Here is a 12,795-nt window from a genome sequence, read left to right on the forward strand (position 1 = left end):
ACAGAATGTGTAGTCTGTCCTGGTCTGGATACTATACTCAGTATAGTATACTATACTATACATATAGCAATTGACAGAATGTGTAGTCTGTCCTCAGGGGGGTTGGAGCATAGGCATGAAACAGACCCATGAAAATTATAATGTATAGATGCCATAACTAAAAGTATTTTAAAGTTATGTTAGCTGCACGGAAGTCTCAGATAATTGACAGATATTATTTGAGAAATTTCCCAAAGGTGGGGGCACTTGAATTGTATCTTAAGGAAGGAACAAGTCACTGAGCAAAGGAGAAAGTGCATGTCATAGGATAAAAGGCCTTGAGCAAAACTACGAGAGTCAGGAAGGAGTTGGAGGTTCTTTAGAGATAGACTCTGTTTATATCAAATTTGGATCTAGTCTAGAGCACATAATGAACGAGGGGGACACTCTGGCAAGGAATGTCTGAGAGCACAGTATATATGGCACATATGTCATACAGAGTTTGAATTCTCCCTTAAAGTCATGGCAATGGAAGATTTTGAAACCAAGACAGTGTCACAGTCAGGTATTCTTTACGGATCTTTGTCCTTTGTCCCACAGTGTGTAGGAAAAATGTAAGTGGACTAGAGACCACAGGAATTGTCTTAGCTGTGCCAGAGTTTGGAAACTGAGAGAAGAAAATACATTCGTGAAATCTTACAACTGTTGGAAGTAGAAATGTGCTAGATTATTTAAATGTAAGAGTGTGAGCTCTTAAAGAAAGCAAAGAAGTGGGAAAAGCCTAACCCATGTATTGAATGCCAGTAACTTCCAGGGAAAATTTTCAATGATATAAAGTTACTGTCAGCACCAAAACTTACCAGGCCTCAGCAAATATTTGTGGAATGGGAAAAAAAAATGAAATTAACAAAAGCCCTTATTACCCAAATCACAGAGTTTAGCAGACTCTCAAAAAGCACAATTTTATATTTGGTTAAGAATAGAGTGATCCAATATGGATGTTGATTATGTCATTGAAATGACCAGAATCTCCTTAAAGGTGTAATAAATTTTTCATTTAGTTTAGACTTCGTACCAAGAAAATGGGTAAATGGGTTCATCAGTCGGCGTGTGTGCTAAAAAGCATCTGTTTTAGAGTGTACCATTACTAAGTCTTTACTCTTAACTTTCAGTATAACTAATGAAAACAAAACTCCTATATCCTCTAAAACACACGTTTTCTATTTGTGCTATTAAAAAAAAAAAAAAAGTGTAAATCCAGAAGCCAGTTTGCTAAGGCCCTAATAGATTCTGACATATGAGCATCTTCAGCAGGATCTACAAAATACTTCGAGCAACCTCTCAAGTATGAAACAAATTCATTACCAAAAATACCCTGACTCAGGTCCTTTTAATAGTTCTTTCAGCTCACCCTGTGGGTTTAGGCATATCTTGATTCCATCTGAAGCTTTCAAATCAGATAAATGTGCAGTCACCCAATAATAACAAGCATAGCATTTCTATTAAAAAAAAAAAAAAAGCAGGGATATGTAACCAATGGATTTAAAAGACGGATTTTTTTAGGTTTTAATAATGTTCCCTTGATTTGTCATGAACAATAGTTAATATCATCTACTGAGTGAAGTTGTGATATTTCCATCATCACAAATTTTAACCATTGACAAAGAAGTTGCCTTGAAGCCTTGTCAGTCTTAAAGCTAGTCAATTTATTAAGAGACAGGAAATAATTAAGAGCCTAAGAGTCACGTTTAGGTTAATTCTTTCTCTTGTCATTTTACAGGTTTTGTGATCATGGACCAATCACTATACTTCTTGGGAAACTGAGCTTTACAATCTGAATAATGATGATAACGTATCTTACATGGATAAAGACAAAATGTGACCACATGTATCAAAGCATTCTATATATGGTCTTACATAGGTGATCAACGATTATAAGGTGCCATTATTCTTGTTTTAGATTAGTTTATATTCAGGTGCCCAAAGGAAATTTAAGGTTGCATGTCTAATTACCAAACACAATTCCTAAATGTTCAATCATGTAGTATATGTTTGAAAAGTTAATTCAAATTCAATTCTAATTTTATCAATTCACTATCACTTTGTGTCATCTATTAAATACCAAGATCATCTAATATATACAACTAATGCATCATCAAATTTACCAAGAAGTACATGTATTTCTTTTGTCACCCTAGACACTGTGGTGAGTTGGAGAGAATGCAGTCTCTGAAAATCTGGAAAGTGTTAGTATATGAGCTTATTGCATGATCTATGAGCTCCTTAGCAGCAGAGTCATATTTTTCTCCAAATCCCCAGAAGGATCTAACATAGTACTCTGTAAAAGTAGATAAGGAGTGAACACTTTGGATGGACAGATTTCTTTAGGAGCACAGGGAAGTGGAAGATATGATTGATGTGCCAAAGACTACATTTTATTCCTCTCTGAAAACTCTATACTCACCCAGGTTCCTGGAACAAAATAGAAGGATCTTAATAACTTTTTTTTTTTTCTTTTGGTATGAATTGTATTCCTTGACTAAGGGTCTGATTTTCACAGAGTAAGGTCTGTAATTCTTGGTAAAAGTAACTAGGAGTTGCCTGAACATTACTTGACATAAAATCTCCCAAATGGAATGTGAATCATCTGTTACCATTGTCTTTCATACTTAATTTTCCAACAGAGTCTACAAATAATTAACACTAGTTAACTGAAGTGTCGTGATTTTATTTCCTGATTTAATCTCTGTCAAATACATTATTAGTGAAATGGTCAAGAAGAGTTAAGAGAAAGGGCTCTGGCAAACTTTGAGATTAATCTGAGTTGAAGTGGAGCATATGAATAGATACATTTTCATGAGTGCTCATTAGAAGTATGTGTACATGAGCTGTAAACAGATCTGAAGTAGAAATGTACCATGAAAATATGTCAAAGAAAATTGACATTTAAGACCAATAGCTTATGTGTTGAAATAGGAAAAAAAAAAAAAGATTATTCTGATTGGATAACTACATTGGTATTTATCTCTACCCTAAACAACATGGATTTTACAAATACAAAACAATATGTTTGATGTATGTGTGTATACTAAAAAGATATTCATAGAAACACACAATCTAGTTGGGAAGTAGAAAAGAACATGAAGATGTCATAGAAATCCCTCACACAAAAAGGCTCACATGGCCTTAAAAAACACTTCTTTAAGGTAGGAGAAAGGGAAAGATCCTACTACCTTCTTCATCCCTGCCATCCTCCTGCATCATCAGGAAGCATCCCATATTTCTTTTTAACATTAAGAATGCAAGTATTGGTAGAACCCCAATGAACTTACTCAGATAAACACAATGTGGTTTTCTTTTAAAATAAGCCTTTACTGAATATATCAACAAGGTACTGTATAGTGTGGAGTGAAGTTGATAGTTAACAAAATGTGTGACATGGTAGGTCTCAGAGGGTGTGTAATGCAGAATCTTCCAGCCCCTTGCAGTCCCTTGTCACTGAGAACACACTAAACGTAAACCGGAAGCAAATCAACGTATGGTTCAAATAATAACAAATCACTGGAATTAACTTTCAGTGAATATATACTGGTCCTAGGAGGAACAGACAGTGGCGACAGCTTCACCTTACCTCAAAAAGGTTATAAATCTTACATCCTATGGATATCTTTATAAATGCCTCGGGGTGTGCATTTTTGTGTGTGTGTGTGCACACGCACATGTGTGTTTCATACTCGTTTAAAAATGTCTGTTGCAATGGCCTTGCTTTGTGCTCTTCGGTGAATGTGCCGCTAGAAAAAGAGAAATGAAAACCATAGCACAAGACTCTGATCCATTTCTTACAACTACAGTATCATACATGTACAAATCTTTCTCCCCACAATCTGTGACAAACATCCCAGTTGCCAGTAATTGTCTTTTGACCCTGCTGAAGAAATCGGAGAAGGATATAAGCTACAGCTTTCTTCATTAGTATTTTGACTGAAAAAAAAACAAAAACAAAAACAACAAACAAACAAACAAACAAAAATCAGGCCAGTTTTGACTATGATTAAGAATTAGGAGAGTGTTTTGTTTGTATCTCTTTCCCTTTGGGGCACAAAGAAACTGCTTTGCTTTCCCATGAAGCAGGAAAATCATGGGCAAAACCATTCTTCTCATGTTCTAAAGTAATGTCTTCTTGTTGTAGGTTCAAGAAAAACGCTATACACAAAGAACGCAATGGAAATGAACCACTTCATGGTCAAAAGTTGCACTGAGCTCTCCAGCTGAGGTTCCCCAGACTAGTGCAGCAACTGTTCCGTGTAAATTGTGTTTGGACTGAGTGTCCTGCTGGCCTCATGCAGAGCAGGTTTTCCACAAAGGGGAAGGAAGTTGTGATCTTGTGAAATGACTAAGACATCATGATCTGCACTCATAGGAAATGGGAACTTAGAATTAGCTACTTCATTAATAATTTTGCCAGACTAGTCACATTACAGGTTTTTTGTTTTTGTTTTTGTTTTTACCTCAGGGAACATATCTAATATATTTTCAACAAGCATCCAGATAATTAGAAATTGCATTATTTCTCATGGGATGGAATGTTTTCCACTTCTTACACAGGGAAACACTTTTTGTCTCTGCCCGTGGTTGTGCATTGCAAAGACTGTTAATGCATTTGAGAGTTTTGTGGGAAGCCCAGAGCCTCTCTCCATTCAAGCACGTCTCCCCAAACAAATAGGTATTAATGATAACCCTGGGTATGAATAACGATCCGCAATATCTGTGTGATCATGGGTATATCTTTTCCTTTTAGAATTTCCTCTGCACGGTGACAGTCCCCTAGCTCTGAAAGTGGCTGTGTATTATCTGATCATCTTGTTTGGTCAAACAGCGGCAAGCTCTTTACAAGCCAGTTCCTTGTGTATGGCTTTGTTCACGGACTGGGCCTGCACCTTTAACTGTGACTCTTGACTAATCTCAAAATACAAAACAATGACAGCAAAAGAAGCTCAAATACAGAGTAGAACACATTCCTGTGACCATAAATGCTAGTCAAATCCTAATCCAACACCTCTGGTTGGTTATTCAGCAGTTTTCCTAAGACACATAAGACATTACAAATACAGTGATGTGCTTTCTATCCTGGTATAAGCGAGAGCCCCAGGTATGCCATGACAAATGACACATTGATATAAATTTTAGCAGTCTCTGCCGTATTGTGTGCAAGAGCAAAGGGAAGCCTATAACTACATTCTATCTCTTCAGGAACATCTTCTAGCCAAGGAACCACTTCAAGTGACTAGGTCTTCATTGTACCAGTTAAGCCCCAAATAATTTTATGAATCCCATAAGACGTCATAGAAACCTCTCCAACATTGGTCTTCTTGGCCCAAAGCAAAAATGTCTCAGCAGCTCGGGTTAGACACACAATAGAAATAAATGAAAATGATTATTTTGTGGATAAGAGAGAAAAAAACCCTCAAAAGTCCAAGTACCATCATTTGAACACATAGTTTTATCTACACAGCCAAGGAGAAGAGGACAGTGGAAGGGAATTATCCAGGTAAGTACACAAAACCCCATGTCATTGTCCTGAACCTTACATGGCTTACCGTTTACACGGATCACCTTCACAGACTGTCTTGTCCCTTTGCCGTGTGGAATTAGGTTTAAAATAGCAACAGCCAAAATTTTAAAAGGGAAACCTAAGCCACTTTAGAATTAATTCAAATTAATTCGTAGCTAATTTCAGCTCAACTGACTGCAGTTTTGATTCTTGCTTCTACAACATTATAACTTCGGTTATATTTTCTGCTTATTCTGAGGGACAAGGGAGATTAAAACATAGAAGTTGGGGGTACATTATTAAAGAAAATAAAGCTCTTACTATAAAGAAAAACTTGCATAGCATTTTATACCTAAACTCTTACAAAGAAGACACATCACAGTTCTATTTTGTTAAAAGTGAGAGAGAGAGAGAGAAAGCGAAAATGATTGTGACATTAACTTCATAGGTCCCTAAAAAATGGCCAGCGGTAAAGGAAATATGCAACACAGGATGAAATTTGATTTTATAAGGAATTTTCCAAGGGTGTGTGTGTTTTAGATAATGTATGCAATCGATAGCCCTTCTACATCTAAAAGGAGTAAGTTATACATACTTTGTGAAGATGGGCATTGCTTCCAAAATATCTAGAATTAAACACAGACATCCCTCCCTTCCCTGTGTCCTCTGCTGTATGCCCTACTCTGCCAAGATTAGGGGAACAAGCGCACACTCCCTGACTTGTTCATTTTTCATGTTATCCTGTTAATAAAAGATTGATCATCCCTCCATGATTCCCAAAGAAGAGGGACATCCAAGACTGAAAAGGAATAAATGAAATTTCAAAACTGGAACAGGGTCAAAGTCAGTTCAGGGGGGAAACTCGGGATTGCTTTAAAAAAAAATTTTAAAAATCATCCAGCTTTGATGTGTCCCCATAGAATTATAAACACTGAAAATTAGTATACATTTTAAAGTGTTTAAGTATATATGGATATTTTGTGCAACCAAAACTGTCATCTAAAATTTTCTTTCAAATTTTAAGCAGAGTGGGAAAAAAATCAAAAAAGGTAGCATAAATAGCTAATTACGAAAATATATGTGAGGTGATTGGAAGACAAATTTGCAAGGGGATAAAGGTATTAATTCAAGCTATTTCAACATGATACGTGTTAACACAGTCATTTGATAAAGTATAGCAGAACCGCTCATCACTTGTTTTTGTCTAAATGGTATCAATAGTTTTTAAATAACAAGTTCAGTATATTCCAAATGCTAACCTCTTGTTGGTCTAAATATCATGTTGACATAGCTGCAGTGAATCTACCCAAATAATTCTCATTATCAAAAATAATTCCATTCAATATAATTCTTCCCATTATTTTATTAGCCTCTTCTAAAAAAGTATTCTAGAATATATCTCTGTTGAATGTGATTCAACCTGACATATAATTTGAATAGTAACACTTTTAAAGGGAGTTTTCTTGCTGGAACATCCTACCTGTCCCTGCAGATGACTGAAATCAGACTCAAGTCTCTAACTCTGTTATCATATAGGGTCAAGGAAGCATGAGGAGTGATTTTTAAGCTCCCGGTCAGAAAGCCAACACCCGAGTTTGAAGTTCTTTTCCAAAATGTCATTTGCTGGGTTCTGACGGGTTGGGTTAACTTATCTTACAGGAACGGGCTTCCTCATGATGCTTTTCTCTATTTCCTGCTTTGGGTCAACTCAGGATAACTACCTCCTTTCTTCTATTTCAAGATTTTTAACTTCTCTTCCAGACTAGGAAGGGCAGAACTAGCATGAAGGTATCTGGGCCATTTCTTGTTTCACCCACATCACTTAGCCTACCCTGACGAGCTCTTCTAATCTGCCCTTTCATCTAACCACCGACCGACCGTGAGAAAGGAATTTACTCTGACAGCTTCCACAGCAAAAATGGTTAATGTGCCTCATGAGGAAGAATCACTCCGTCTTTTGCCTTGGCGTTGGGTTCTCCTTGTACAACCCTGTACAGTACTTCAGCGACTATTTTTTTTTTTTTAAGATTTAAAAAGCAAAGGGTTACAAAACTGTTTGTAATTAACTTGAAATAGAAAAGATAGCACTTTTTTTTTTAAATCCCATTATATAGTACACCGTATAAATTACAGAGTATTCAAATGCACAAATGCATCTGAGTAACATTTATCAAATGTAATTCGCGTGTCTCTAGGCGCACACACGTGTGTGTTCTCGAGAGTCTCACCGTCCGCCTTCCTAGCTCCGGGGCTCGGGCTGTCACGTGTGGCAGTGCTCCAGATCTGGAACGCTGCTGTTGCAGTATCGCATGTTGTTGGGGATGTGGCAGTCTGTGTAATTAATGCCCCCGTTCGGGGTGTAAATGGGCTGCAGTCTGAAATCTCCTTTAAGGAGCTGATCGTTATTTAAGGAGACGATCTGAAAGCTGGTTTCGGTCATCTCCAGGATGGAGTTGTCCTTCTTGGTGCCGGCCTCGCAATAGTCATCTTTCCGCCGGCCTCGGTTGTACTTCCACTTCTGGGACGTGTAGCGCCCCTTTTTGTGCATGTGCCAGCAAAACACACTGAGCAAGACCACGAGCACGAATATCACTGCCCCCCCGATCAGGCCGGCCAGCAGAAAAGGGGAGCCCATGCTGTGGGAAGTCGTCTGCTCGTGGCTGGAAGCAGTGTTGCTGCCGTTGTTCAAATAGGAGGCGTGGGTGGTGGCCTCAGAACAAATGGTATCCTCCACAGCTCGGTAGTTAAAAGCATCCAGGGGCACCAAACAAATCCGGTAGGTGGATCTGGGCTCCAGGTTCACCAGGCTCAAGTGCTGCTTCTCCCCGCTGACGATGCGTTCCTGGACGATGCCGCCCACCAAACTGTGGCCCATTTTCACCCACGTGAGTTTGTATGCCATCACCGTGAAGAGAGAGAGCCAGCTGACTTGAATGGACGTGTCGTTCACAAAATGGATAGAGAGCTGGATCCGTTCAGAAATTGGCGGGGTCGCTCTTTCCCTGCCGTCCCAGTCAGGAATGGTGGGCAGTCGGGAGGTGGTGGGAGTCAGGGGGGTATCGCTTCTGCTGGGGGTTGGGGCAGAGAGGGTGGGGGGCTGAGTCGTTGGAGAGGCTGTACTTGGGGCCGGGGTGAAGACGGGCAGCCCAGGGGTCGTGGTGGGGCACGATAAAAGATTCATATTCAGCTCCCTGACGGCCATCCCCCGGACTTGCTCGGGCCCCTGGCACATGAAACCTCGCACGTTGAGAGATGAAGGGATGTATCTGAGCCATTCCGTGACCCATTTAATGCTGCAGTCGCAAAACCAGGGGTTATTCCGAGCAGTGAGTTGCTTCAGGTTGGAGAGATTATCAAAGACCCCTTGAGTCAACACGCGCAGCTGGTTGTTGGATATATCCAGCCGTTCCAGCTTGCGCAGGTTTGAGAAGGCGGTCAGAGGGATGTGGTTGATCTGGTTGTCCTGCAGGTAGAGCTTGATCAGATGTGTACCTGGGAGATCGGGAGGGGGGTGGGAGAGGGAATTCCGCACGATGGAAAATTCCTTGAGCTTGGTGAGGTGGCTGAAAGTGCCCTCGGCGATGCCCTTGTTGGTCAGGAGGTTGCCGTCCACGATCAGACGCTCCAAACTCGTGAGGTTCTGAAAGGCCATGTCTGATATGACAGCGATTCGATTTTCATCCACTCTCAGCTCTTGCAAATCCACGGGAAGCCCCACAGGCACACTGCTCAGGTGATTCTTGGATAGAAACAACAGTTTGAGGCTAATAGCCTCCCGGAAGGCCCCGTCCTCCACCCCCACTGTGGATATCGAGTTGTCATCCAAGTGAAGCTCCTCGAGCTTCAAGAGCTGGGCCAGAGCAGCCCGTGAAATGGTCTGAATGTTGTTTTCCTGCAAATGGAGAACTCTGACGTTCTTGGGAAGGTTCATGGGGAATTCATCCAGTTGGTTGCCATAAAGGTAGACCGTGTGCACGGAACGGACGTTGTGCAGTTCTGCAGGAAATCCAGCATTATTAATTTGGTTGTTGTGGAGGTAGAGTACGGTTACGCCCTCCGGGATCCCAAGAGGCACTGAGGTCAAGCTTCGCTCATTACAGTAGACAAAGTTCCTATCGCAGCGGCACACGCTAGGGCACGCCAAGATTTCTGACACTTGTGAGTAGAGCCCCAAGGAGATAAGAAGCCAAGATTTCAGGAAAAAAGCCCCATGGTTGGGCCACTGTGTGGTCTGTAGGCCCATTTCTGAAGTACAGAAACAAAATACAAGGTGGTAGGGAAACTAAAAAGAGAAGAAAAAAAAAAAATATATATATATAGCAAAACCAAAATGATTGGACAGGGTTCTGTTAAAGTCCAGAACTCCAAGTAGAGGAAAAGTCTTGAAGGCCTGTGGTAAAAGAATTCTATGGTCTCTGGTCTTATCAGCCTGTATTGTCTTCTTTGTTATTGTCCTCCATGTGAAAAAAAAAAAAAAAAAAGAAAGAAAGAAAAAAGAAAAAAATCAATAGGGAGAATTTTCCACACAGGCAATGAATGAAGCCAAGTTTTCAGCGGTCACCAGGGGCCCAGCTGGGCAGGCAGAACTGAAACTCCCTTCTCGTATTGTAGATCAGGTCAGCGTTGATCAGACTCTGAACTTCTTGGTTAAGCTCAATCCGCAATCTGTTGTAGGAAAGCAAAGAGAAAAAAGTCAGCTAAGGTCCTAATGGATGAAGGGCTAATCTGATTCTTTGCCCTTCAAGAGCTGGGACCAAGTGACCAGAGAGGCAGGAGCTGGCTTAAAGTGATGTTTTAAGTAACAATAATTTGGTTGAAAAGGTATTCAAGAAAGGAACATGATTCAATGTTGCCTCTCACACTCAGGGGTCATCCTGTGAAATTTACATCCCCATCAGTACCTTCTCTTACATATCTATTTGCATAGCCAAATAGAAAAGAGCAAGGCTCACTGTTGAATCCACTGAGTCAATCTTTAACCCAAGAGCCACCCAGGCGCCCCACCACTGAATCAATCTTGATGATACCTACAAATCCAATTGGTCACATCTTATTTCAGGACAGCACAAGTGACTGAGTAATTAATACAATTTGAGGGCAAACGCATGAAACCCTTTCTAGTTATAAATAAACAAAGGCAAGATAGGGACTGATGAAGTCCTTTAAAAAGATGTGTCCTTTTGATCTGATGCTAAATGAAATCAAGTCAGAGAAAGTAAAATACCACATGATCACTCATATGTAGAATTTAAGAAATAAAATAGATGAACACTGGGGAAGGGAAGGAAAATGAAACAGGAGGAAAATTGAGAGGGAGGCAAAACATGAGAAATGCTGAAGTCTAGGAAACAAACAGGGTTACAGGACGGGAGGTGGGTAGGGTGACGGAGTAACTGGACGATGGGGATTAAGGAGGGCACGTAAAGGAAAGAGCACTGGGTGTGATATGCAGTTGATGGAGCACTAAATTCTACCTCTGAAACAAATTTAAAAAATAAAATAAAATAAAAAGATGTGTCCTTTCGATCTGACACTGTGAGGGAGAGGGATAAAAGTAACGCACAGAAGCATGCATGAAGGCAAAGGGAAGATTTCTCTTTTCTTCCCCACTTTTTGCCTCTTTTCATCTTCGCCCTTTTCCAAAATAGTTTACGCTTGAGTTACCAAGGAGAACGACTAGGCTCCAGTCCATGATAACGTTTCTATTTATTCCCCCTTTCGGGACCTCCACGTACAGATGCCACATACAGATGAGATACACCCTTCCAATCTCCTTGAGAGCTGCCAAACTCATGACTGGGAATAAGCTATTTTTCACTTCTACCACCTTCCTCTCATCTGTGAGGGCTTTTTTTCCACTTTTCAAGAAGGACCTTCAGCAGACTTTGAAATGCTAGCACACCCAGTTGGGGAAGTAAAGGCAATCCACAGATAGTAATGATGCCTTCCTGCTCTGTGTGTTTTGTCTGTTTTTAGATCAGAGAGGTAAAGCAGTTAATTGGAAGGTGCCAGATTTGATTTCCTTACAAAATAAGCTAACATGACAGGACATGGCAAGCTATGAGTTTCTTAATTCTCACCAACAGACAGAAACTCAAAACAACTTATATCGAGAAGCACAGAGGAACTACTTGAAATTGTTCCCTTTGTTATCTTTAGAAACATAATTTAAAAAAGAAAAAAAAAACACTGTAAATACTGTTTAAGTGTCAAGGATATTGTAAATTTGTTCCACTACTTAAAAAAAAAAAATTGTGAACACCTTAAAAAAAAAAATGCCTCTGGTGACCTGAAACAGCAAAATGCATGTCTTACTATTCAAAAGCTTTTAAAGGGAAAGGGGTGGGATAAGGAATGCTTGTCCAGGCAAAAACTGCCTGAGCTATGATACTGCCTGTAAAAACCAAACATAATTTAATTTGTTAAGACTTAAAAATATACGTTTCCCACTAGACAGGAGCCATGCCCCCACTCCAGCAAAAATCTCCCTGTCTGCTTAAAGAATAATTTATAATACAAATGGGATAGTACAGGAAAAACGAGTTTAATGTCATCACCCTGATGTCATCCTTAGCTCAGATTTCAAATTTTAAAACCATCTCGGTGTTCCCCAATAGCATGCTACTCGAAGGTGATCCTGGTCCAGGAATGTGAACTCAAGCTGGGAAGTTGTTGGAAAAGCAGAATCTGCATATTAGCAAAAACCCAAGATGTGCACCTTAACATCTGAGAGGCATTCCCCTAAACACAGTAACATCTTATTTATTCATTCAAACGTTTTACTTTATTAAATATAAAACAAATGCAAGAGCATGTCAAATAACTCTTAAGGAGGAGTAAAAGCATAAGGCATATTGATCACTTGGGTCCCCAGGAGATAGTCTCAAATTGTATCTTCTCCATAAATGACATCTTGTAGAAGGAGTAGTGCAATGACATACCACACACTTGGCCTCAACATACCCTTGAAAATGTATGTCTGAGTGACAAGCACTAATGCCCAGTAGAAGCTTAAAAAGTTTTTTTTGTAATCAGGGAAGCCCGCTTGATATAGCAGGATTTATTTAAGAACAAACATTTGTTTGGTGCCATTCACATTTACTCCTCACAGGAGGTAGGAAAGTGAGACCCATAGAACCACAGAACAGAACCTAACCCAGTTCTGAGTATTCCACAGGAATCTTCGACATGGAATGCCAGCACAGAATAAATAGAATCTCCGAAGAGAGAAAAACAGCTGCTCCAGAGTTCTAAGTTCCTAAGTA

At 39.9% G+C, this 12,795-nt stretch overlaps 1 protein-coding gene across 3 annotated transcripts in view; it reads right to left on the reverse strand.

The window, feature by feature from the left end:
- Positions 1-1,661: 1,661 nt before the first annotated feature.
- The window catches only part of FLRT2 (fibronectin leucine rich transmembrane protein 2), a 100,499-nt gene continuing 89,365 nt past the window's right edge, over positions 1,662-12,795 (reverse strand). For all 3 annotated transcript variants that reach the window (XM_059182618.1, XM_059182616.1, XM_059182619.1), the window contains exon 2: positions 1,662-10,195. In XM_059182618.1, coding sequence (XP_059038601.1) covers positions 7,791-9,773 — 1,983 coding nt within the window. In that variant the 5' untranslated portion in view covers positions 9,774-10,195 and the 3' untranslated portion in view covers positions 1,662-7,790. The remainder of the gene's footprint in view (positions 10,196-12,795) is intronic.

Source organism: Mustela lutreola, chromosome 7 (assembly GCF_030435805.1).
Source record: "Mustela lutreola isolate mMusLut2 chromosome 7, mMusLut2.pri, whole genome shotgun sequence".
NCBI classification, from domain to species: domain Eukaryota; kingdom Metazoa; phylum Chordata; class Mammalia; order Carnivora; family Mustelidae; genus Mustela; species Mustela lutreola.